At 41.8% G+C, this 24,956-nt stretch overlaps 1 protein-coding gene across 2 annotated transcripts in view; it reads left to right on the top strand.

The window, feature by feature from the left end:
• The first annotated feature begins 2,453 nt into the window (after positions 1-2,453).
• LOC119478300 (inactive tyrosine-protein kinase PRAG1-like) overlaps positions 2,454-24,956 on the top strand; it is a 35,520-nt gene continuing 13,017 nt past the window's right edge. Inside the window, exons 1-5 of one of the 2 annotated variants that reach the window (XM_037752954.1) lie at positions 2,454-2,772; positions 8,599-8,943; positions 9,047-10,728; positions 17,784-17,929; positions 21,604-22,370. In XM_037752954.1, coding sequence (XP_037608882.1) covers positions 8,674-8,943; positions 9,047-10,728; positions 17,784-17,929; positions 21,604-22,370 — 2,865 coding nt within the window. In that variant the 5' untranslated portion in view covers positions 2,454-2,772; positions 8,599-8,673. Of the gene's footprint in view, positions 2,773-4,516; positions 4,585-8,598; positions 8,944-9,046; positions 10,729-17,783; positions 17,930-21,603; positions 22,371-24,956 lie in introns of those variants that run through there. The other variant, XM_037752955.1, reaches the window with a different exon arrangement.

Genomic DNA, 24,956 nt, shown 5'->3' with positions numbered 1-24,956 from the left:
ATTCACCGTCTCCCCTCGTTGACATTCTTGTTTGTCTTACTTCACTATGAGCTGTAGGAATACATTGTTTAAACCTGCCTTATCTTATAAAGTAAACTAACATAATAACAAAAATCAAAGTTGTACTTTTCGATAATATTGCAATAGTGGTACGAGTTCTTTTTTTTGTCAAGTGCTTTAAGAGCTGGTTTAAAGGCTAAAGCCTGGTCCAGCATACTGCAAAAAAACATCGCTTTAACCGTTGCATACTGCATACTACTGAGGAACGCAGTATACAGTATGTACTGTATACTGCGTCTCTCAGTAGTAAGTAGTAGGCGGTTTCGAATACAGCCTATGACTTATTTTCCGACATACTATACTATGACTTTTTTATGACTTTTTTACCCTTCCAGTAAAGAAAACGTGATCAAGTGCCTTCTAGGGTCCCTTTAAATTAAGAACATGTGACAAAGTACCTTTTAGGGTGCCCTAAAGATTCGATGCAGTGCCATATAGGCTGCAATATAGGCTGCCCTACATGCTAGAAAACCTTCTGCCTGCTGGTGACCTTTTATTTTTTTTCAGCCCTGCCCCTCAGACAGAGTCCACCACTGACTTGTGTGATCGTGGTCATGGTGAACAGGTACAGGGACATCAGGAGACAACATACATCATATAGAGTTGTCAAAGTGTTGCTCATATTTCAGCATCCTGACGTTGTATCTGGGACCTGAGCAGTTTATGATTGTCTCTTCTCCAACAGCATCTTCATCTTACAGTGTGCAGAGGTTGCCTCTATTGCAGTGTCTCTAACACAAACTCACAGCTGTCTGCAGCATGTCAACAAACTGCTAAGTCATCAGTGTGCATAGTGTGGCAGAGGCTAGATTCAAATGAAGTGGCTCTGATTCCCTTCATAATTTAAGGAAGCACTATAAAAGATGAGCAACTCCAAATATTTTATGGGACATGGCTGAAGTTGTCAGGCTGGGACAGCCTCCTGCCACCACACGCAAGAATTGCGCTAGTGTATGTGGCATGCAATACATGCAGACTAATGGCATCTCTAATAATTGATACAGTATATATTATGGTAAGTGGTTTTGTGGATAAAACATGTGAATCAAGGAAGAATCTAGCCAAAAATATCTATTATCCCACACTTTTCCCTTTCTTTTTCTAAACCACCATTGTGATTTTCCTCACTATGCAATTTCTACTGAAGAAATTACGTTGGAAAGAGTCTTCCAACACTGCAGTGTCCATAAGTGATTCCACCCCCCTGCTGTGCTCCTCTAATTTGGATGTTCCCACAACATCTCAGCACTAAAATCTCGGCTTGTGGTGGAAGATTTATCTGAGTGTGTCTTGAGAAACAGTTTTATATGACAGCTTTTCCTGTGAGCATGCAGAGTGACGCCACATATAGAACAGGGGAACTTCCACTTCCTGCATGGATTTGAACTTTGCAGGCCAAGTCTAAATAGCAGAACTTATATAGAAGCTTCTCCATATCTTTATGCAAAGTACAAGGTATTTGAAATACCCCATTAGGAGAATGGTTACATTCTCTGTACTGTCAAAAATAGATGCAATGCAACAAACTCTTAATCCTCTTGAGAGGGTTGTGACTCTAAATTCAACAGGTGGTCTTGTAAAAGAAATCACTTTTCCTGGATCCAGTCTCTGCTGTGCCACTTATGCTGATTGTCTCAGCTCGGCTATAAATCCTCACATGGGGTTCAGGAGACTGGCGATGTCCAATCGGTTCATATACACGGATGTGTCCTTTCACAGGAAGTAGACCAGCGCAATGGCATCCTCGCCTCAAATGCTTTCAGAAACTGTGTAGCTGTAAAATGAGAAATTTTGTGACTCGGCAGCCATGTTGAGAACAGTTGAGGAAATACCAAGCACCGCCCACGAGCCGGAGCAAACTTTCTAATTTTACAGCTAAACAGCAAACTACAAGGTTATTCTGAGAACATCTGAGGAGAGAAATAGACATTACAGTAACAGAATATTGATTCATATCTGATCAGCGCTGCCTAGTTTGACCGTTTGGTCGGAGTTCGCGAGTGATTGACAGCTGCCTCCGTTGAATGAACAGCCAATAGGAACGCTCTCTCGATTAAATGACCTGATTGGTCAAAGTCTCCCGTCACGGGCTAGATGTTCTAAAGCCTGAAAACAGAGCCATGAGGAGGAGCAGAAGTCTAGTTTCTCTCAGAACACTTGAATTACAATATGCTGAAAGGTTATTATGGGATTTTTGTCCAATGATACCAAAAAATATTCTGCCTACTGCAGCTTTAAGCTGCAACTTTAAATGTGGGGGGGTTGGGGGATGTTACAGTCGTGTAATTTTCTGCCAGTCAAATGACAGCTGCTTTATAAAACAAAAAAACCCTTCTGACAGTTATTAGAACAAAAGCCTTAATGAAAATGTGAGAGAGAGGCTGCTGACCAGACTGCATGGCTGCTAGGAGCTCCTCCCACCTCCTGGTGCTCTCTGCTCTCTGCTGCTGCTGCTGCTGCTGCTGCTGCAGAGGACTCAACACTCCACCTCTGCACACTGTATCAGCAGCAACACCACCACCACCACCACCAGCAGCCAGTCTCCCGGGTCATTAACCTGTCGCATGTGGGACACCTGAAGACAGGCGGATATCAGCTCTTGTGGGATTTAGAAGAGCACACGACACAGTTGTGTTGTTGAATGATTTAGTGTGTTTTTCTTTCTTTTTCGGGAGAGCTTTTGTGTTGCCAGGGAAGAGGCAGTGTGAGCAGGTAAGAAGCCAGTCAGCAGCTCCAGATCACCACATCACCTTGACTACTGTAGCACGGCTACATCAGAGCTTCTCTGTTTCTCCTTCTATAGGTCGAGCAATAATTTCATATTCATGTGCTGTGTTGTATTAATGCAGCTAATGAAAACCCCCCACTGCACAGGGAGGACATGAAGGATGTTCTGCTACAATAAGCTGCCGTAAACCAGATGTAGCTGCAGGGGAGACAAGTGTTGATCCAGATCCTCATGTATTAATGTATTAATGTATGAATGGAAAGACGGCTTAAAGCGGAACCCGTGGGGGGCGGGGGGGTCACCTCTGCCGAATGGGTGTTCACTGAACATGCTAGCAACACATTCAGTTCAGTGGTCTAAACGTGGAAGTTTTGCGGTATTTGTCAAAAGTTCGCAAGTTTTGGCGGAAATCTCTACCGAGTACCGCCAGTAGACAACTGCGGTGAAGCCAGCCTCCACGTTGTTTTGCGGTACGTGTCTATCTTGGGCATTACGGTAAGGGCGTGTAAGAACTGACTTCAAAATAAAAGCACCGTTCTGATGAACGTGAAAACTATTTCACATTTATTCAATAGGTCAATCAGTCTGTCAATAATAGAGGAATTAATGAATAATTAAACAAATAAATGAATAAAAAACAATATTTGAAAAAAAAATAATACATATGAAATACTAAATGAAATGAATGATAATTTAAAAGAAAAACAACCAAAATGTAGTTCAGAGAAAAACGTTATTCTAATTGTGTAAATACTACTAATTGTCAAACTTAATATTAAAGAATACATTTCCAAAAACTAATCTGAAATCAAAATGACAGTATACCACCTCACACTCAGCACCTTCATGTTTCTACTAAGAACCTAATTTCACTTGAGATAGATAGAATTGATAAAAGGAAACTGTCAATTATCACACTACTTACTTACATTAATTTCACTTCAGAATAATAGCAGACCACCAGCAGAACACCTCAGGGTGTCAATCAGACATCAGGACATTCTGATGTAGAATTTCAAAATTAAAGCTCTTTGAAATCTCCTATATGGGCTAAATTCAGATTAGAATTAAAGGGAAACTATCTACTATCATGGACATGAAACCTGCCTTGGCAGATGTCTGCGCTCTCCGATTGCACTTTTAGTTCTGAAGTGAAATTAGTGCGTGATAGTGGACAGTTTCCTTTTAATTCTGATCTGAATTTAGAGGGAATATAGTCCATGTAGGAGATGCTACAGTGCTTTAATTTGGAAATTCTACATCAGAATGTCCTGATATTATCTAAGTGATACTCTCAGGTGGTCTACTCTCATCCTGAAGTGAAAGTAGCTTGTGATAATTGACAGTTTCCTCTTCTCAATCTATCTCAAGTGAAATTAGGCACTTAGTAGAAACATGAAGGTGCTGAGTGTGAGGTGGTATACTGCAATTTTGATTTCAGATTAGTTTTTGGAAATGTATTCCTTAATATCAAGTTTGTCTAAGTTTGATAAGTATTTGCACAATTGAATCAGTCATTCATTTAATTTAGTATTTCATATGTATTTATTTTGTTTTATTTTTTTATTCATTTATGTATTCATTTGTTTAATTATGTATTATTGACAGACTGATTGACTTATTGAATAAACGTGAAATAGCTTTTCACGTTCATCAGAACGGTTCTTTTATTTTGAAGTCAGTTCCTACACGCTCTTACCGTAATGCCTAGGATAGACACGTACCGCAAAACACCGTGGGGGCTGGCTTGACTGTGTGTTTCGGAGTAGAGGCTGCTTGACCGCAGTACGAAACAGGTTGTGCCGACCCGCAAATGAATGGAATGTGTGCGTGAGTGAGGCAGGCGTGACAAATGTTGCTCGTGAAAGCATTTGTATAAAGTACAAGCTCATGTGAGCTGCTTATCAGACCCTAATCTAGACTAATCTAGACTATAGGTTATTGATTTAGATGATTAATGATTCATGATTAGTAAAGGCATCTCATTCATTGAATTGATGGTGTTTTTGTTGGCAAGGCCGTCAGTTGTCTGATGCAGTGACTTCTGTTCCAGTAACCCTAGAATGAGAACCATCAGATGACCTACTGTATAGCTGCTTCTTAAGGCTGTCCCACTGCTCGCTCGTGCATGTGTGCGTGCGCGTTGGAGCTGGTGTGTTTAGGGTGTCTGCTTGCTTGCTGCTGCAGGATTCAGACAAAGCTGTTGGGTGTTGATAAGCCCTCTAACCTTTACCTTAATGAGTCCTGTTGCTCCCAGGATCTCTGGGCTTTGTGAACTGTTGCCATCCAGTCTGACATCGCCTCCTCACTGCATTCCTCACTGCATTTACAGCCTGGTGGCTCAAAGCAAATAGTTGTGTGTTTTCATGGGAAACTGACACACTCATTTCCACGATAATGTTTAGAGTCGCTCACATTAGGGTAGTGGCTTTTAATGTCTTCGCCAAATTGAATTCTTTTTTGTGAGATGTCTGTGTGTGATGTACAGAGGTTATGGTGCATGTGGCTTGAGACTTAAGGGCTCATAGTGTCTTTATTAGGCGGCCCAAAAAACGTTAAATTCCACACCAGACCAACATCCAACCTCAAGTGATTTTCTCTTGGGCTTGTCTTATTTTTCCAGACTTCTAACATGCTCATGAGATATTTTTCATAGTCTGTTTTTGTATTGAAGGCAGGCCTTGGATTTGATCATATGGCTGAACTTCTTGTGGTTCTGCCCTGTGAGTGTGTGTGTTTTTTACAAGGGGAAGTGAGAAATATTGGACCTTGAGCTTGAGAAGGTGTGGGGAATGTAGACAGCGGGGTCTATCTCTGTTCAAACAAGCAGGAAGCAGGGATGAACATGGAAGCAAGAGGTAGAATAACCTAGAGGCAGTTTGAGCTCTCTTTTCTCTGGAAATACAGACTAATCTGAAATTCCAATTCAAATGAAATTCCCACGTCCACTTGTGTTGTTTTCTTTGATTCCCTGCTGGGAAAATGGAACAACGGAGACTAAATTGTCAGTTTGGTTTTACTCAACACAAAGCCTTCATGACAGTGTTCTGTCTATGCGTTGTTAATGCCCGATTGTTCTGTGAAACCCCCTAGACATTTCCTTGATTGGCAGTCAGCCTGTTCTCTACAGCAGCAAGCTAGCAGCCTAATGATCAGTCATCGCTTCATATGACTCATGCACAATGCCATAATATGTTAGGCAAGGCTCCGTTTCCTCTGTTGTCGCAGGAACGGTTAAACAAACAGTGAGCTAGTGGTGCTTTCCTCCCAAACTGAGTCACACAGAACAAAGCAAAATGTAAACATGCGTTATCTTTACTACCAGGAAAAGTTTTCATTCCTAAAGGATGAGTTCACAGCAAGGTTGTTAGTACTGGAGCCGTGAATACCAGGAGTCTTAACAAGTTATTTCTAATATTTCGTTCTGGTATTTCTTTTTTTTTTTAAATAATTTTCAAAATTGTATATTGTGTACATATACAATAAACATTGTGCCCGCCCACCTATCCCACCCGTCCCACCCGCCTATTCATGGGGTACACATCTACAGGAGCAGAGAGGGAGAAAAAAAAAAAATATATATATATATATATATATATATATATACAGTATATATATAAGTGGTTAGAATAAAACAGTGAATAAGTCAGGATGATAGTTGGACTATACTGTGAGTTGAAGTCTACGAGGTTGAGTGTCCTACATGTCAGGTAGAGTTCTCAGTTTGCCTAAATGAGTCAAAACTGGATCCCAGATTGAGAAGAATTTGTCTCTGGACCCCCTAGTGAGTATTGTATCTTTTTCTAGCTGTATAAAATGTATCAGGTCACTCAACCACGGAGATGCTTTAGCTGGGTTAGTTGATTTCCAGTGTATTAATATTCTTCTGCGTGCAAGTAGCGATGTAAAAGCAATAATGGTTTGAAGTCTTTTCCTTACTGTAGAGTACTTTCTATCTGTGACACCAAATCTAGCTCCTGCTGCATTAGGTTGGAAATCAATGCTAAGTGCCTCTGAGAGTGTTTTAAAGATCACAGACCATTAAGTTCTGACCAGAACATATGGGTCAGATTGGTAGGGGTATTGTGACACCTGTCACAGCATGCATCTGTATTTGGGTATATCTTGGCTAGTCTTGCTTTGGGAAAGTGAGCTCCATGTAGAACTTTGAATTGTATTATATTTAGTTTGGCACATGAGGTACTATCATTCACTCTTTGTAGAGTCTTCCATGTCCTCTCCTAGTTCACCTGCCCAGTCCACCCGAATCTTCGTGAGGGTTATGTTTTTAAGAGAAGCAATACATTTATATAATATAGAAAGTAGTCTTTTCAAATTAAAAGGGATCTCCAGCATCTCATCTAACCCTGAAACCTTGTTCTGCTATTCTTTTGTCAAATAATTGTAGAAATCAAGAATCACTGTGGCTTAAAGAATGCATAATATAACTATAATTATAGTCATATTTAGGCTACCCAAGTGCATATAGTGACCCAATTTTATTGTGATAGAGGCGTAAGTGCTCCTGTTTCCTCTGTTTGTTTGTTTCCATATAATGAGTGTAGATGGTGGGCTAATGTTGCCGTGTGTCATTGCAGCACCTTGTTGAGAGGCAATTAAAGCTGTGTGAAGAACATAAAGAGGGACACCCAGATGCCAGGACACAAATGATCTCTCTGAAATGGTGCTGATCTTCTCACTGTCAACCCAGTTAAACAGGACACACAGAGGAGGGAGAGGGAGGAGGTGTGTGGGGGTCAGTTTGTTTGTGAGAGAAGGAGGACACATGTTGAGTGGGAGGTTTGTGTGTGTGTGTGTGTGTGTGTGTGTGTGTGTGGAAGGGGGATGGGAGGTTGTCGTGGGTGTGGGATTCACCCTGGTGAGACTTTAGACATTCCTTACATTCCGACCTCCGGGATGCTTGAGGCTCCTCCGTCTTCTTCTAGCATGTCGGGGGCTGCAGAGGACTCTGGAGGGCTTTTATGTTGCTGGGCTCACACCGGCAGCCCCTTTGGTTGAACAGCAACCACATACCCTCTAATTTAGGAGGCCTGGGAACAAGTTGCACAGCACACATCAGGTCTTCTTAAGTTACATCGGCGGATGACACTTAAATCCTAACGGAGGTCTTCTATATGAGCTTGGAGACACTTGACAGCCTGGACTCTCTCATCACTGTCTTTACACTTCCAAATAGATGTTTGAACTTTCTCTTTTTTTGTTAAAAATTCAGGCAATTCGGGATATCGAGAGCTAATCCAATATCAACAGCTTTTTATTTTTCTCATATTTAATTTTTTTTTTAGCGGAAGCACCGACTTTTCTATAAAATTGGCAAATATCATATACAATTAGGGGATTCTGATTATAATACAACTAAGGCTGCAATTAATGATTAATTTCATTTTTGATTATTCTGTCGATTATTTTCTCGATTAATTGATTAGTTCTTTGGTCTATAAAATGGTGAAAAGTGTTGATCCGATGACGTCCTCAAATGTCTTGTTTTATCCACAACTTCAGTTTTCTGTCATAGAGGAGTAAAGAAACCAGAACATATTCACATTTAAGATGCTGGAATCAGATAATTTTAACTTTTTTTTTCTTAAAAAATAACTCCAATCGATTATCAAAATATTTGGTGATTAATCGTTGACATTAATCGATTAATCGTTGCAGGTCTAGATACAACCTATGATCACATGAACATCATGACTTCATGCTTTTAACAATGTACCTCTGTCTTCTCTCTCTTCCACGTGCTGCCTTGAAATCAACATATTGTGACGTTGCAACCTTCTGTGGTCCAGCCATGATGGTCCATCCAGTATCTGCCACATCCCTCAACAGCCACTTCTGACCGAACCCGATTTAGCAAACCAAAGATGTCAGCGTGCAGCGACTTTGCAGAACACGTGTGGAAACCCGGCTCTTGCAAGAACTGCTTCCACCCACTTAGTGCACACCACAAGACTGTCGGCGGCCTGGATGGCAGTGTGCCAGCCGCTTGTTTGAAGAGCGTCCTGGGAAGCGATGAAGAAGCTGGAGTAACGGCGCCTTCACCCTACAGCAAGCCAACCATCGCTGTCAAACCCACCATGATGAGCCTCGACACCAATGAGTCGATGACGGACGTCAACATGAACATAGAGCAGGTGATTCTCTTAAATGTCTCTGTTTCCTGTAAACCTTCGAGTTTATTACTGTCTAGAATGATGTCTGTTCTTTAACACGTGTGCTCATGTTTCTGTGTGACAGGAGAACACAAAGAGCCCAGTTGAGCGTTTGGGCCTGAAGAAGCTCTTGGACCTGTCGTCTCTTTACATCAACAGTAACGGCTGCAACAAGGCCCACAGAGAGGCGGTTCTTCAGAGTCCTGAAACCAAGTTGGACTACAACAACTGCTTCTCTCTGGCTTCCTTATCCCCCAGCATCCTGCCTAAAGACTCCATGATCATCAGCAATATCTTCGTTACCCAGGAGGAGGGTAGAGGTTGTCAGAGTTTAAAGAAGAATGCCAATGGAGACACCTGTAGGCAGCAGAACACAACCACCACTAGAACCAAGAGCACTTATAATGGGATTAGTGGGACTGCCAGGGCAAATTGTCAGGAGTCCCATCTCTCATCGGTGGAGATCCCTTTTTCTGTGGATATTGTCCCTTCCAGTCCTACCACAGTTCATAGCAATGGTATCAGCAGTGGGAATACTGCTACTGTTACAACTAAGACATCCAGCACTTCTACCACTTTCTCCACTGCAGCCCAAAGTGTGGACGCCGTTAGCCACAATCCCACGCCATCCCTCCACTCTCCTCCCGTCCTTTCCAAACATACCAGTCTATCGGACTCCTCTTGTTCTTATCATAGTAGCACAGATTCACTTCCTGGGGCAGAGGGGTCAGGAGGAAGACAAGTAAGGTCAGGGAGCCCCCAAGGCCCACCAGCCGTGGGTCACTCCCAGTCAGCTCCCAGCTCTCCTTATGAACAGCCAGACTCAGAACCCATTTACGCAGAGAGCACCAAGAAAAAGCCCAGGCTGCAAGGAAATGGGGTGCAATCCCATCATGTGTCCCCAAACCAGACTAAGAACTCATCCCAGGAGCTTTCAGCAGAGAGTCAACGGGCCACCATCACCGTAATGGCCGCCCACACAGAGGCCAACAGGACTTTCTACCTGAGCAGTCCAGATTCAGCAATCAGCACCCAATGCCACTTCAGCCCCACGGCACGTAAAGAGCCCAGCAGCCCGGCCTTCCGCTGGCCCAGCCCCAGCCACAGCGCACCCTCTTTGGTCACAGAAACCAGCCTTACCCCAACTCTCCACCCCAAGCCTCAGTCCAGCCCACCCATTCCTCCGAAAAGGACCAGCCGTTCCCCCAAACTGGGCACCTCCAGCCTCTCACCGTCCACCTCGTCTCCCGTCCCTCTCCCTGAACTCCCCATGCTTTTCCTCGTCTCTGCAAGAGAGGGCCACTTCAAGGTCCACACAGAGAACCAGAGCACAGCAGCGTCGGAACGCTGGCACAAGCCCCACAACCACAGTTCTGGCTGGAACTGTCGCATCGAGGAAGAAGAGGAGGAGGATGAGAGAGAGCGGAAAGAGGGGGAGAAGGAGAAGTTGGCTGCCAACCCGGGGACAACCTCTCGGGTGACGGGCCTGGTCAATGGTGCCGCTGTCTGGAAGGAGGCCAGGGACTCGAAGGCCCACGGCAGCCCCCCTCCGATGACAGAGCCAGGCACGGCCCCGGCCGCCCCCAACAATGATGCCTGTCAGGGGGAGACTGAGGGCACCGGTGCTGAGGAGGAGGGCAAGCATAACAGAAGCATGCCGTCCAAGCAACCGTTGCATGGCGGCTCATCAGAGCTGCTGGCAGCAGGGAAGGGAGCTGCCAACAACGAGCCCAATCCACCTCCTCCCCCACCCAAGAAACTGCACAGGTAAGAATAACAAAGGACTTTTTGTTTGGCTTCTACACATTCAATTATTAACCCTCAAATAGGACAGAACACTAGTACTGTATCTGGGTAGGACTAGATTTGATAAATCTCAGAAAAACTATTATTATTTTCATTATTGATTTACCTTTTTCAGTTAATCATGTCCACAGTGAAATGAAATTGTTAGTAATGACAAAATGGCAATTACAAGTTAGCGGAGGTGTGAGTCCATAGCATTGCTTACTCAGTTTGACCAATAGACACAAATCTTAAAGGTATTCAGTTTACAATGTGAAGCAATGGAAAGTATTGTGACCAGTTTCCCAATTATCTATAATAAAGGACTTAGATGATTAAGAGATTATTCTCACCATTGTCATTCACCTTTTTTTTTCTAGATTCACCAACTATTTTTATTCCCTTTATTTGTTTTTAAGTGCTGCTGAAAAGATTCAGTGGTGCAACACATCTATTAACATGTATTTTCCAACAAATGATCTATTATACATTTGTCATACTACTCTTTATGCTAATTAAGGGCCAAGCACAGTAAATACAGCAGCAATCTTAAGGAAGGGTTGGTCTTAAATATCGTTTACGATACGGCAGCTATGTAAAAGAAAAGGTCTAACAGAGGTTTAATTGCACACTAGTATACTAAACACTCTCTGTAAGATGAATGCTGTGCATTTCTCACACTTGAACTGCCCATTATAGCTCACAGATTAGCGTGCCTGTCCTTCAGTCTCTTACCTGTGACTTGCATTAGAACTAATGGGACTATAATTCAGTCGTGGCAGTTTGGTTTCATTATATTCCATAATTTGGCACTTACAACGTGCACTTAGTCTCAATGCATAAATGCATTTTGCTCTCTGATGGGACAGTATATAAACAGTATATGTATAGTGTTGGTGCTACTTATGGAATACAGTATAAGCTATACTATATTGCCAGAGACTGTGCACGTACAGTACATGCATCTTATTGCTGTCATACTGTGCCTTCTCCTTTCATAGCATCATTATTCAGCCGTGAATCAGCCTCCTATCTTGCAGCTTCTTGCAGCTTGTGATCATTCAAACTGTTCCGGCATATTCCTCAATGCCCGCCTTGTTCTATTCATGCCATTAATGTGACTTTTTCAATTCTAATTAACACACAAAATGGGTCTGTAAAATAGTCCCCTGCTCTGTCACGTTGCTGTAAATTTGTTTTGGCTGCATCACAATAGACCGAATAGACAGAACTGTAAAAACCATCAAATAGGCCTTGTTCCATTAATATTGTCATACAGGGACAGAGCTGTCAGTAGCAGGCATTCAGATGCACGTTTGGGTAAAGACACTATCATAATTGCATTGTTGGCATGTATTTTAAATGTACACGTCCTGCTTATTTTAAGGCTTAATAACAGTATTTCATTCCAATACTTACAGGATGTGCAGAATCATACATTTTCACCTTTATTCTTGCACTATTGTGACCTACTCTACTCAGGGCTCCTAGCCTACACAACCATTTATAAGCAGTAACATTTGCATACATGCTTTAACCTGAGTCTGCACGAGGCTAAGAATACACCCCGCTGTCTGAGTCAGCTACACCAGAGCAGAAACAGAGCAGAGGCCTTGTGTTGTTGCAGTTATTAGAGCATCAAATGATTGCCTCAAAATAAACTTTGCTTTGTCTGGGACGGCGTGGCGTGGTGTAATGCACAGCTGTGACTCCCTCAAGACAAACAGATGTTCTGCCATCTTGAGCTGCTAGAGTCAGCAGAAAACTGAGTGGGAGTGTTTTACTATCAAAAACACAAATTGCTGATCACATTTCAAGGGCCCTTATGTTTGCGGTAATTCTAGTAAGGACCCATCTCTCCTGTTATGACATTGCCGACATTCTCTGCGCTGATAAAAATACACCTTGTTGTGACACATGTGGGAACACAGCTCGAGCCAGCAAGCGACAGTTGTGGCTTTCCAAGTTTATGAATCGGTTTAGTGTGTTTAATCAACAAGTGTGAAAAAGTGCTGCAGGGAATCCCAATCTAAATGGTTGTCTGCAAAGCAATCAAAGCTTCAAAGAAAGATTTATTATTGACAGAATAGGGAACTTTGTCTGTGGCATGAATGAAAAACATTCACAATAGAGACACGTGTGTGCATGCACCCCGTGAAGCAGCATTCTGATGTGCTGAATCATTTAAAAGCCACAGATGGTTGGAAAAATGTGCCTCCCAGAGCCTTTGATCACAGTGGCCAAAGATTCCCACTTTTATTCTTCATAACAGGTCAACCTGAATATGATGCAGTGGGTCAGCCTAAGAGGCGTGTTTGTGCGTGTGCCTATGTCATGCATGAGTGTGTGTGTACTTTTTAATGGGGAAGGCGTGTCCACTGGTCAGTAAAAGGAGTAAAGGGAGGGGCTTTAGCGAACAGATTGTTGCCCCTGGCAACTCCCAAACTGTCCTAGTCTGGCAGGCGGTTGCCACCAATAGAAGTAGAATTTATAGATCTGCCATGTGGATATAAGTCCACTGAGTTTGCCTTGGGTTTGAATTGCCTTTTGCTCTCTAAACTATCATTCCAAGACGGGAGGCCCCTCCCTCCACAGAGCCATCCTGATCCCTTCTGTGCAACAGAGCAGATAGCATCTTGTTGCCATCCGAATCAAACTCTTAGGTCAATGACTGAATGCTATATATGAGATATGGGTGCTTAAATTTTGGGCATCTCTGCCGATGCTTTTCCTGTTAAGAGAGACTTTAAATACACATGTGACTCGTGCGGAGCCAGGGTTGTGTTACTACACATGGTGGGGCTTTAGAGAGCCACCAGTCTGATCCAGGGTCATTTTGCGCCCGCCAGCCTGACAAAGACTGTTCCTGTGCAGCATGAGGTAGGCACCTGATGACATCTTTTTCTCCTATGTGTCCATCAGTAAGTATTGATCTATCATTAGGCTTGTGAAGAGAAGGGGTGATGTTCAGGAAATGGTCGCTGAGTTTGAGTGTGTTTCAAGAAGAAACCACAGAGGCTTATTTTCACACCTCTTTCAGGGGCTCGCTCGTCAACATTCAGAGGGGGTTTTGAATGGTAGGTGGCTTGTGCGGTCAACTTTTTGCTCATTCTTTATTTCCCCCGTCTTTTACATCCTGTCCTTTGCTCTTCTTCTAATCTTTTTCTGCCTAGAAATGTATGTTCTTCTTTGATTTTATCCAAACCTGTTGGTAAGATTAAAATGGTTGCAAGATGAAGAGGATGAGAAGGGAAATTGATTCAAACAAAGTGTTTTACTTTATGTAATGCAGAGGCAAATAAATGAAAGTGGCTTGTACTGAACAAGGGAAAGAGATTGCCGACAGAGAAGACGATAATAAGGCCAGGCTGGATCAGTTTGCAAAAGATAACAAGGAATGGTGTCAAACATTAATGGATCTTTGTTTCAAAGACATGGTTATGACTATATAGCCATGGTAACTATGGTAACTATCCTGCAATCATGGGAAAGAAACAATGCATGTCATTCTTCTCTGCACTGTGTTGAGACATACAGAAGTTGCACAATAACACATGCACAATATAAGGTGATCCAATATAACAGCGATGCAATAGACAATAGCTTTTGTGAGTTTAAACCACACCTGCCCTCTCTGTCTCATCAAAAAGTCCACATTGGAATGGAATGGCATGGCTGCTGTAGAGGATTGCATTACATCGTACAGGTATTCATGATACCACCTACACCCGAGTACTGCTTTTCTACCTGACTCCACCTCATTTTGGCAAAACCCTGAATTGTGTGTCAGCATTAATGTGTTGGCTGTAATCAGGTTACAGTATTTCATCTCATCACTGCTATATACTCATCCTAGATTTAGACTTTTACTAAAAGATTATTGTCTCTACATAAAATAACCCTGGAGAGCGAATGTGGTTGTACGTTTCTATACGCCCAAAAGATGTAACGACATATAGTAGCCTACTCTGTCATCATTTTATATATTCGTGACAGAGAAGGCCCTAATTAAGAGTCAGGAAGTGAAAGCAGTGGTGTGAACCTGATCCATAACAACAACACTGCAGTTTAGTTTACACCATCACACTGCTATCTGTAGCTAGTTAGCTGTAACACCGATCCCATCCCTCCCCCAGCTCCTCTCACACAGCTTTATTAATACCACACACACGCATCAGGATAGCATGTGTGTCAACAGATCCAGTGTGTTACTTACTGTAGCATGACTGTTTACATTCTAAATGTGGATTACTGCCGTTGCCGGGCCGGTTGCAGAACACAACCCTTGTGTGACTGCTTTACTGGGGTGATCATGATGCCTCACGTACACTTTGTTTTAGCAAAGGAAGTGATTCAATCTATTCTGAGGAAATAAGCAGTTAAGATGTTTGTTAATAGATGTTTGGACTAAAACTGGGCATTCCAAGTAGGGCTGCAACTAACCATTATTTTCATTGTTGTTTAATCTGTCGATCAATCAGAAAATGGTGAAAAATGTGGATCAGTGTTTCCCAAAGCCCAAGATGACGTCCTCAAATGTCTTGTTTTTTCCACAACGCAAATATATTCAGTTTACTGTCATAAAGAAGGAAAGAAACCAGAAAATATTCACATTTAAGAAGCTGCAATCCGAGAACTTTGACTATCAATCAACTATCGATTATCAAAATAGTTGGCGATTAATTTAATAATTGACAACTAATCATTTCATTGATTAATCGTTGCAGCTCTCATTCCAAATAGAGTGATAAAATCCTGATGAATGGTGCTTTTTTGTGTCATGATGACATGATTTTGGAAATTTGAGTGCCGTTAAAATCCTTATTCATTTTGATGCTGTCTCTCAGGTTGGAGATAAGTGATTGGAGTGCTGAAATAATTGGTCAATTAGTCAGTCAACAGATATTAATTGCAAATATTATGGTAATAATTCCTTGTCTGACGTTAAAATAAAGAGAATATAAATTGATTTGAGTTTTGAATAGGGCTGCACCTAACGACTATTTTCATTGTTGATTAATTATGTAATTAAGTCATTCAAATGGTGAAAAATGTCTAAGTGTTTCCCAAAGCCCAAGGAGACGTCCTCCAATGTCTTGTTTTTTCCACAACTCAAAGATATTCAGTTTACTGTCATCGAGGAGGAAAGAAACCAGAACATATTCACATTGAAGAAGCTGGAATCAGAGAATTTACACTGTGTTTTCTTTGACAACTAATCAACTAATGGTTGCACATCTAGTTTTGAATTGTTCATCAGACATTTGAAGACATCACCGTGGGCTGATTTTTCGGACATTTTCTAGATCAAACAATTAATCAGACAATCAAGAAAATAATCATCCGATAATATAATGAAAACAATTGTTAGCTACAGCCCCTAAATGCTTGTATATTCTTAGACGCTGTCCTAATTTGAGTCAAGGTCTTTTTCGCATACCCTTGCTCAGATTCTTATTCATCCATGCACATCGTCCCGCAGGACAGAAGCAATGACATTCTTTCACCGAGGAAAAGCTCATGTTTTGGATACAAATCTGAGAGATCTAGAGTGAGACATGCACAGGTGCACACATGCACATAGACCCATTACCATTTCTCCTCCTGCCTCAGCATTTCCACTGCCTTTCATCACCGTCCTTTTGTCTGTAAAATGATAGCAGATCCTTTAGCTAACTGCCCACAGAGAATACCTAACCCTTTGTCTCCCCCCTGTGCTCCTCTCCTTTTCTCCTCCTCATCTGTTTGTTCTACTGATTTATGGTGTAATTGAAGTCGGGGGCCAGCAGATAAATGGATAGAGGAGTCATTTTGTGATGGAAGAGAGGAAAGAGAGGATGAAAGGATGGGATGGGACACTGCTTCCCTGAGCCATTAGTGGGTATAATGAGACAAGTGAATGGCTGTCACTCGACCTAATTGGTCACCTTGATTAGTCTGCTCATGCACAGTTTGCATTGGTATTATACTGTAAGTGGCCATCATGGTAGTCAAACTGAACAAGAAGAATGCAATGCTTCTTTCTAGCAAGTAAAAAGATATAAAGCAAAGTTATGTAACTTTTGAAAGTAGAAATAACACAATCTTTGAGATCCTTAAAAAGCGCTATATAAGTTTAATATATTATTATTATTATAAGCAATAAAATGCACTCTTCACTCTCTCAATTCAATACACTTACACAATACACACAGCTTTAAAACATATGTCTGTGGTATTTTATGCCTTTATCTATAGTCTGTAGTAAAGAGACAAGGGGAGAGAGGGAGGGGAAATGACATGCAACAAAGGTGGCCACCAGGGCCACCCATAGGCCATCAGGGCGCCCTGCTGCTACAGCTTTACTTAGTCTGCTATGACTAAATGGCAACAGTGGCTAATGTTAGAAAACTGTAGATAGATTTAGCAGTGTAACTGACATTAAAGTCAGTTTGCTGACTTCAAGACCAGTAAACAGACGACAGAGAAGTTCCCCTTTAAAGCAACTGACTCAAGGGAATCTTGGGAAATGTAGGGAAATCCAATGTGCCATTATCCTGCAATTGCCACTTGTGGCCACAGTGTTCAGCAAAAGTCTTAAGAAGGGAAGCCAATATAAGAAACAAGCCAAACTGCTATATCTAAATAGATAGACTCATAACATGCCAGAGGATTGTAATTAGTATTTTTAGTGAGGCTTGTTTATTGCAGTTTGAAATCATCTCAGAATCAGGAAGTGTGCCTCTCGAACAAGGAAGTGAAACTACTCCTGACGGTACTTGTTCGTCATTTCAAATGAAGCGGTGTGCTCTTTCACTGGACTCTTTAGTAATACATAGTGCAGATAAGAAAACATCAAGAGGAAGTGGAGTGCTTCCACATTTAGGAACAGAAAAGCTACAGACTAACTGCTAGCGGATGCTACACTTGGCTAGGCTGATATTTGGAAATGATGTCAGCAATGCAGACACAGAAAAAAAATATACTCAAAATCTGGTTTGAATGCATGTTTGTATCCTCACATTCACTTCCCCCGTCTCTGTTGTCTTCTCCATCAGAGTGTGTAGTAAGATGAGTGGCAGCAACATGGAGCTGGATCGCTGCAGCCAACAAGGGTCAGTAGAGAGTCCTACTTCATCTCCGCGGGGCCTGGGCAGCACCAGCCTCTCCACTTCCTCCACTGACAACCTGACTGGGGACACTGGTAGGTAACACTCATTTTTGATATCTTGATTAAACATTCTGGATATCTGCAATATAATTCTCACTAGGAAAAACTCACATTTCAGATATCTACAATCCAATTGTTAGTCCTCATAATTTTAATTTAAGATATCCTTTTAAATCCCAATACACATGTATGGCAGTGGTAATGTCATTTTTCTTTGGAAGACGTTGTGGATATTGAAGAAGATGGACAAAACTACATGAGATTATCATAAAGTGGGCAGGTCAAGGGACCCCTTTAAGAATGGCCATGCCAGTTTTTCCTCATCAAAATTTAGTGAAAGTTTGGAACATTATTTAGTCTCCTTTCCAACAAGCTAGTATGACATGGTTGGTACCAATGGATTCATCAGGTTTTTTTATTTTCATATGATACCAGTATCTTCACTCTACCTTTAACTGAGCTCAGCTGAACTCAGCTACAACCTAAAAATTGCAAACTGCGTTAATGCCTTAAAGAAATTAGTGGCGTTAAAACAAATTTGCGTTAACGCGTTATTATGGCGTTAACTTTGACAGCCCTAAAAATGTGTTATATGTAATGACCACATATACTTTTAAGGATTTAAAGATATCTTAAATTTAGTTTTGACTAGTACAATTAACGTTGTAAATATCTTGAAACACAATTTTTACAAGTTACAATGTTGCTGTGGATATCTTTAATTACCATTCATCTCACTAGTGAGAATACAACTTTGACAAGGAGAAATGCTTTTATGGATATCTAAAATGTAATTACAGATAGGAATGTGGTTTGATTAAATGGTAAAACAGCTTGCCATATGATGTAAGTTTGCCTGCATGTCAGTTGTCTTGCTGTTCAGACGCTGTTTCATCATGTTTAACTATGAAGATGCACTTTGTCCAGAGTGAAACTGTGCAACAACAGTGAAAAGAGGAAAGGTTTTACAGCAGCAGTCTGTCAGCTCATCTCTTCCTCTTTTGTGAAGTGCACTTACCGTATACCGTTGTTGACCCAGTGTTCATTTTCTTGAAGCAAGTTCAAGATTTCTACAATCATTAAACCTGAGACATGGCTCTGAATGAGTGGCATAGATCCATGGTATAGAAATGATTGTCATCCTTCACATATCCTCTGTGGCGCAGACCCTTGTAATTGCTGTAACTTCCTGGGCAACACTGTTTGAAGAGATAATTATGGACTCTGATAACGAGGGAAAAAGGGCTTGGCCACATCCTACAGAGTACTTTTTTATCTTTACAGTCTTCCCCCTCTGTGAAAGCAGTTATTGAAGACTGTACCACACAATTATCTCAGTATCTGTCTCCTCTAGTGTAATGTGAAGTTCCAACTTTAAGTCTTTAATTGACAAATGGATCATAATTGGATGGAAGATGTTTTTAGTGTCAGCTTGAATCATGGATTGTGGAAATTTCCAGCTCTTTTGAGGACATGAGGTACAGTATGTGTTTGTGTGCAGTCTGAGCAGTAGGCAGTGACAAAAGGGGTGTAGTGAATAAATCAAAGTCACAGCCGCCACCCAGTAATATGGGAGTCTGTGAGTACTGTGAGGTTATAGGAACTGAACTCACAACAACACTGAGAAGCTAAGGATATATTGTGGGAATCCAGTGAAAAGATATGTTTGTGTCTGTGTGCCCAAGTCGACATCTGTCTGTTAATTCTATTTAAAGGATAGTTTGGGAATTACACATATTTGTTTTTTATATGAAATTTCAATGCCACTCTCTCATCGGTCTGTTCAATATGAAGCTACAGGGATGTCACAATACCAAAAATGTAGTAGTCGACAGGCCAGCCATTAGGAATTATGGGCAGGGGGACAGACTTTCCAAATTGGGCCCCTCATCCACCCCGACTCCAAGTCGCCCAGTTTCATAATGATACTAGTATCTTCACAGTATCTTCACTCTAGCTTCAAAACTGAGTCCACTACAGCAGGTTAATAGTCAGCCTAGCTCCTCATCTTTGTACGTCCGGCTTCACCTGTCATACCTGCTGCTTCTCCAGAAATTTGGTCATCGCCTCTCTGATCCTTTCACTCTCTTGATCTCTCTGTAACCTGGCTTTTATTTTGTTGAGCCCCCGATCAGGGCTTTCCTCAAAGATATGGAGTAGCCAGCTAGCGGGGTTCGGGGGCATGCCCCCTCGGTGACCTCTGGTACATTGTAATGCTCATAAATCCTAAACACTGATCTTAATTGTGTATTTTAATGAGTAAGCCTGCTTGATTGTAAACATGTAGTGAATTATTGTAAAGGAGAATCAGGCTTCTAGTGTGTTTCAGCCCACAGTCTGTAATAGTTATTCATATTTAAAACCACACCTATTCCTGACTGATCAGAACTTTTCTAATTTAGAAACGTTATTTAGTATTTATTTATTGACACCTTCACTGTAAAGTTTATCAAGACATGCCACAATGATGGTTAATTACCTCTGCCAAGGCCAAAGGCCTAGGAAGGAGGTTATGTTTTCACAGCCGTTGGTTTGTTTGCTGGTTTGTTGGTTTGTCCTTTAGAAGGATTACTCCAAATGTCCGCAATGGATTTGAATGAAATTTCTTGGAGGGGTAGGTTGTGGCACAATGAACAATCCATTAGATTTTGGTTGTGATCCAGGGGGAGGCAGCGACGTACATGAAACCTGCCTTGGTGGAGGTCTGCGCTCTCCAAGTGCACTTCTAGTGTATAAATGCACTCTTATTCAATGTACCCTGAGCCCCCGCCTGACGGTGGGCCTGGTAGTCGATACCAGTGAAATTCCACGATTGTCAAAACCAATTCCAAAAAACAAAAGTAAAACAATAAATCTCCTGTACTTCAACCTACTTTAAAATCCCTCTATTACCGTTTGCATTCTGGTCTTTGTTAGGAAGTTAAACAGGTCATCATTCCCTGCAGGACTTTGCTGCTTACCGTTGACTAACCGCTAATGTTAACTAGCTCTATCTTATCTATCTTCCCCGGGATGCCTTTACTCTCGAGCCCGGTCAGTACCTACGCTACTGTAGAAAAACCAGTACCATCACGGTTTCACAATTTTGGCATTGACTTGATACTTAAGTATCGGCTATCGTGACATCCATAGAAGCTACAGCTGGTTAGCTTAGCTTAGCATAAAGACTGGGAAGTTAGCCTGGTTCTGTCCAAAGGTAGCAAAACCTGCCTACCAGCACCTCTAACGCTCCAGCTATTTCAACCATTCTATCTGGTTTCATGCTAATGCAAATGTCCCCACTGTGGGACTAATAAAGGAATATCTTATCTTATCTTATCTCTTATTAAGCTGTATAAAAAGGTGGTAGTAGGAGCCAGGCTGGCTGTTTCCCTCCATTTATATGCCCTTATACTTTGCTAAGCTAAGCTAAGCTAAGCTAAGCTATCCTATCTGGTTGCTGGTTGTAGCTTCATATTTGGTGTACGGACATGTAAGTGGTATCAATCATCTCAGTAAGAGAGCGAATTAGCATATTTCCCCAAATGTTGAAGTATTCCTTTAACAACCTACAGTATATATACTGTATATCCTGGGAAATGTGAATTGTGCTTTGTTTGTCAACTGGAGTATTTTCATTCCTTTCACTACACCTTTATTTATATAGGCAGCACACTTCCTTTCATTTTAAGCAGACCTGCTAAAGTCTTTTCTACTTGTCTTCTTAGGTTCTCGGGATGCTACACGGATATCTTGTTCCTCTCCATTTTCCAGAAGTCCAGTGGCCTCAGCTCCAGGGTCTCCTCACCCGCCCGCCTTTAACAGCTTTAGTAACCAGCCACCTCCACTTCCAGAGAAAAAAATGGTCAACCGCACCGTGTCGGCTCCCGATAGCGGGATTGGAAGACCCTTTGTGCGAGCTTACCCACGCCTCCCATTCACTGGCTCGGAGAGCAACGTGTGTCGACCTGCTGATGTCGGCTCCAGGTCCAGTTTACCGTCCAGCCCTGTTGACCCGCGACCCATTTTCTCTTCCAACGAGTCTCTGGAGCGTTGCCATGCCCCGCTAAGCCGACCCTCGAGGTCTCGGACACTGGATGAGCCACTGAAGACTCACGGGCGTCTGGGCGTCCACTGCCGAAGCAGCGCCACGTGCTCCTCTTCCCCCCAACTCAGCATGCCCTTCTCAGCCTCAGAGCCAGGTTCTGCACCTAATTTGGGCTCCAGTCTGCAGCTCCAGACCCTTTTGAGCAACATAGACAGCAGGGAGGGAGTGTACTCCAAACTGGGAGGCCTGTACGCCGAGTCTCTGCGGCGTCTGGCTCTAAAATGTGAGGATCACTTCACTCGCTCCCAGAGGAACCCACTTAGGTTTGAGGAGAGCAACTGGTCTCTGTTCAGGCTCACCTCCAACAAGCCGAGCTGCAACTCAGGAGATGCTGTGTACTACTCTGCTGCCTGCGCCTCAGACCCCAACAACTCCTACGCTGTAAAGGTAATCCCTAAATATCTTCCAAGTATTTGATATAGTGTATTTCTTAATAGGGTTGTAATGGTGTAAGATTTTCAAGGTACGATAACCATCTGAGGAAATATCCCAGCTTCACACCATAGGAGCAGTTTGGTTTGGTTCAGGCGGCTCACTGAACCCCCTAGCAGCCATAGCCAAAAATACAGTATCTATATCTTTTATAATAACACAGAATTAATAATTAATGTAATGATGAATAACTCCGACCTTGTTATGTCTTCTTATTGACAAAATAAGAAACCAACAATCTAACTTTTTGTGGTCTTTTTATTCACTTCTATTGGAGTGCTCTGTCCACACTGAGTCCGTTGAATCTGAACTTCTGTTCCCTCATGTAAACAAACCACATCAGATCAGACCGGAGCTGGAAACAGAACTATTGAAAAAGATGGCTGATAACTTGCTATCTTCCTACATTTGTTGCTTACTTTTTAAACAGAAAACACGTTTTATATTGTGATATTTCCTGGAAATGACATAAGCTACAATATAGCCAACAGCAAGTAGGAAACTTTCAGGCTCCTTCTCCTTCCAGCCAGCTGCCTCTTATTTAGTTTTTTGTAGTGAAATGAGGCGGTATCATATAGATTCAACTTCATAAATCAACCATTCCTCGTCCATTGCGCAATTTAATGCGAGCGACAGGAAAAACAGCGACATTCCAGTAGAAAACAAACTGATTTTGTCGCTGACGCTAGCTCGCGTCGCATTCAGTAAGGAGTAATATGTACACGCGGCATCCCAATGCACTAGACCTCTCTGTGCTTTAGTAGACACCACCAGGTAGCCTACTGTATACTGTAGGTACATCAACAAGCCTGCAAGGCTCATCTCTGGTTTGCCGTCGGGTTTTGCAGTTTTTTGCGGCTTCAGTTTCTATGGTAATTCTCACAATATTCCATCACTCATTGGGCATATTTTGCTTCACACTATTATTTTTAGTAGTAGTAGTATCAGTTACAATGACCCTTAAAGTAATGAGAACTGAATTATAATAAACAGAATTATAGGATAGCATGTAACTATAATATGATATATAACTAAAGAATGTTAGTTTACTTGTCAGTAGCACTATAGCATGTTATTAACTACCAAATGAAAAATAATATCATCTGTGAGCTGTTAAAATAATGTCCTATGATTAGTAACAATTAACATGTCATTTTTTTTTCAATACCGTTGCTAAGCAAATGTTCACGGTATGATAACCGTCAACCGTATACCTTGATACCGGTATATCGTAAACCCTATTTGTTAAATATGTGTGTGGCATAACCATGTTACCTTAACCACCTTTGAGTTATAATCCTTAACATTTCAGTCCTGATTCATGTGGCGTTACCGGTGGTTACTGGTGGTTACTGGTGGTAACAGCAAGTGTAGAGTAATACAACAAACTTGTCTATCTATTTAAAGTACATCTTAATAACCTAATTTAGTTTGAATTAAGATATCCATCAATAAGCCTTTTTCCATCATGCCATGAACAACTGAGTAGTTTTCCACACACCAGCAGAGCACAGAAAAATGAGTCATCTTGTTGATCCATTGTAAAAAAAAAAGTCTTGTTTTGAAGACGCATCGTGGTCAGCGCTGACCTCGGTGACTAATATACTGTATTTCCTGTGACTGCTTCACATTAAAAGCCTTTTGGAGACTTTAATGTGAAGCAGCAGCAAATGGGAATGTTTGGTTTACATTAATTAACAGCTCTGATATGGCATTAGGAGAGTGAACAGTAAACAGTGGCTGATAGCAATAAGATAAAATGCATCGTTTCCTGTCAATCCCTCGTGCACAGGGAGGCAATTTGTATTCCAAGCGGGAATGGTTGACTCCGCCACTAACAAGGAAATATTGCTCAAATAAATACTATTAAAAACCCAATTTTACTTCAAGAAAATCTTGAGGATTTTAACTTTAATGCTTGCGGAACAGAATTATGTCCATATGTTTGCATCTTCAGTTATCAGTTATATACCATTTAAAAAGGTCTTCTTGATAACATTTTTGTGTAGACGAATAATTAAAAAATTATATATATATATCTATATAATATATTTTTATATATAGATATATATATATAGATATATATATTAGGGGTGGAACGGTTCGGTCCGTGACATCCTTTCAGTTCGCCGTTACCCAAACAGCTGTTTATGTCTACTAGTTGAACGCGCGGAACAGAAACTCTGGAGCGTGAGTTTTACCCGGAAAGTTTTGGCAGCGCACCAGGAACTGTAACAGCGCTGTAGTGCCCAGTAGCTCATGATTGTCGAGCTAAACTGACAACGATTTTGGTCAAACTGTACGCCGACACTGTTCAACTGAAGTCAGGTTTATATGAGGACACTTGAAACATTTAATTACGACGGCATCACCCGGATGTGTCGATCAGCAGAGCGAAACAGTAGCAGACTGGACGGAGAGTCCGTTCCCCCGCAGCGTTCAGACAGCCTCCCACTGCAGGTCCACACCGTGACAAAGTCATATCTGATGCTATAAGTGTTTATTGCTGCATATACGACCACACTCCATCATAAACAATAC

The sequence above is a fragment of the Sebastes umbrosus genome, chromosome 19 (assembly GCF_015220745.1).
Source record: "Sebastes umbrosus isolate fSebUmb1 chromosome 19, fSebUmb1.pri, whole genome shotgun sequence".
Classification (NCBI taxonomy): Eukaryota; Metazoa; Chordata; class Actinopteri; order Perciformes; family Sebastidae; genus Sebastes; species Sebastes umbrosus.
This window is presented reverse-complemented; position numbering and strand designations above follow the sequence as displayed.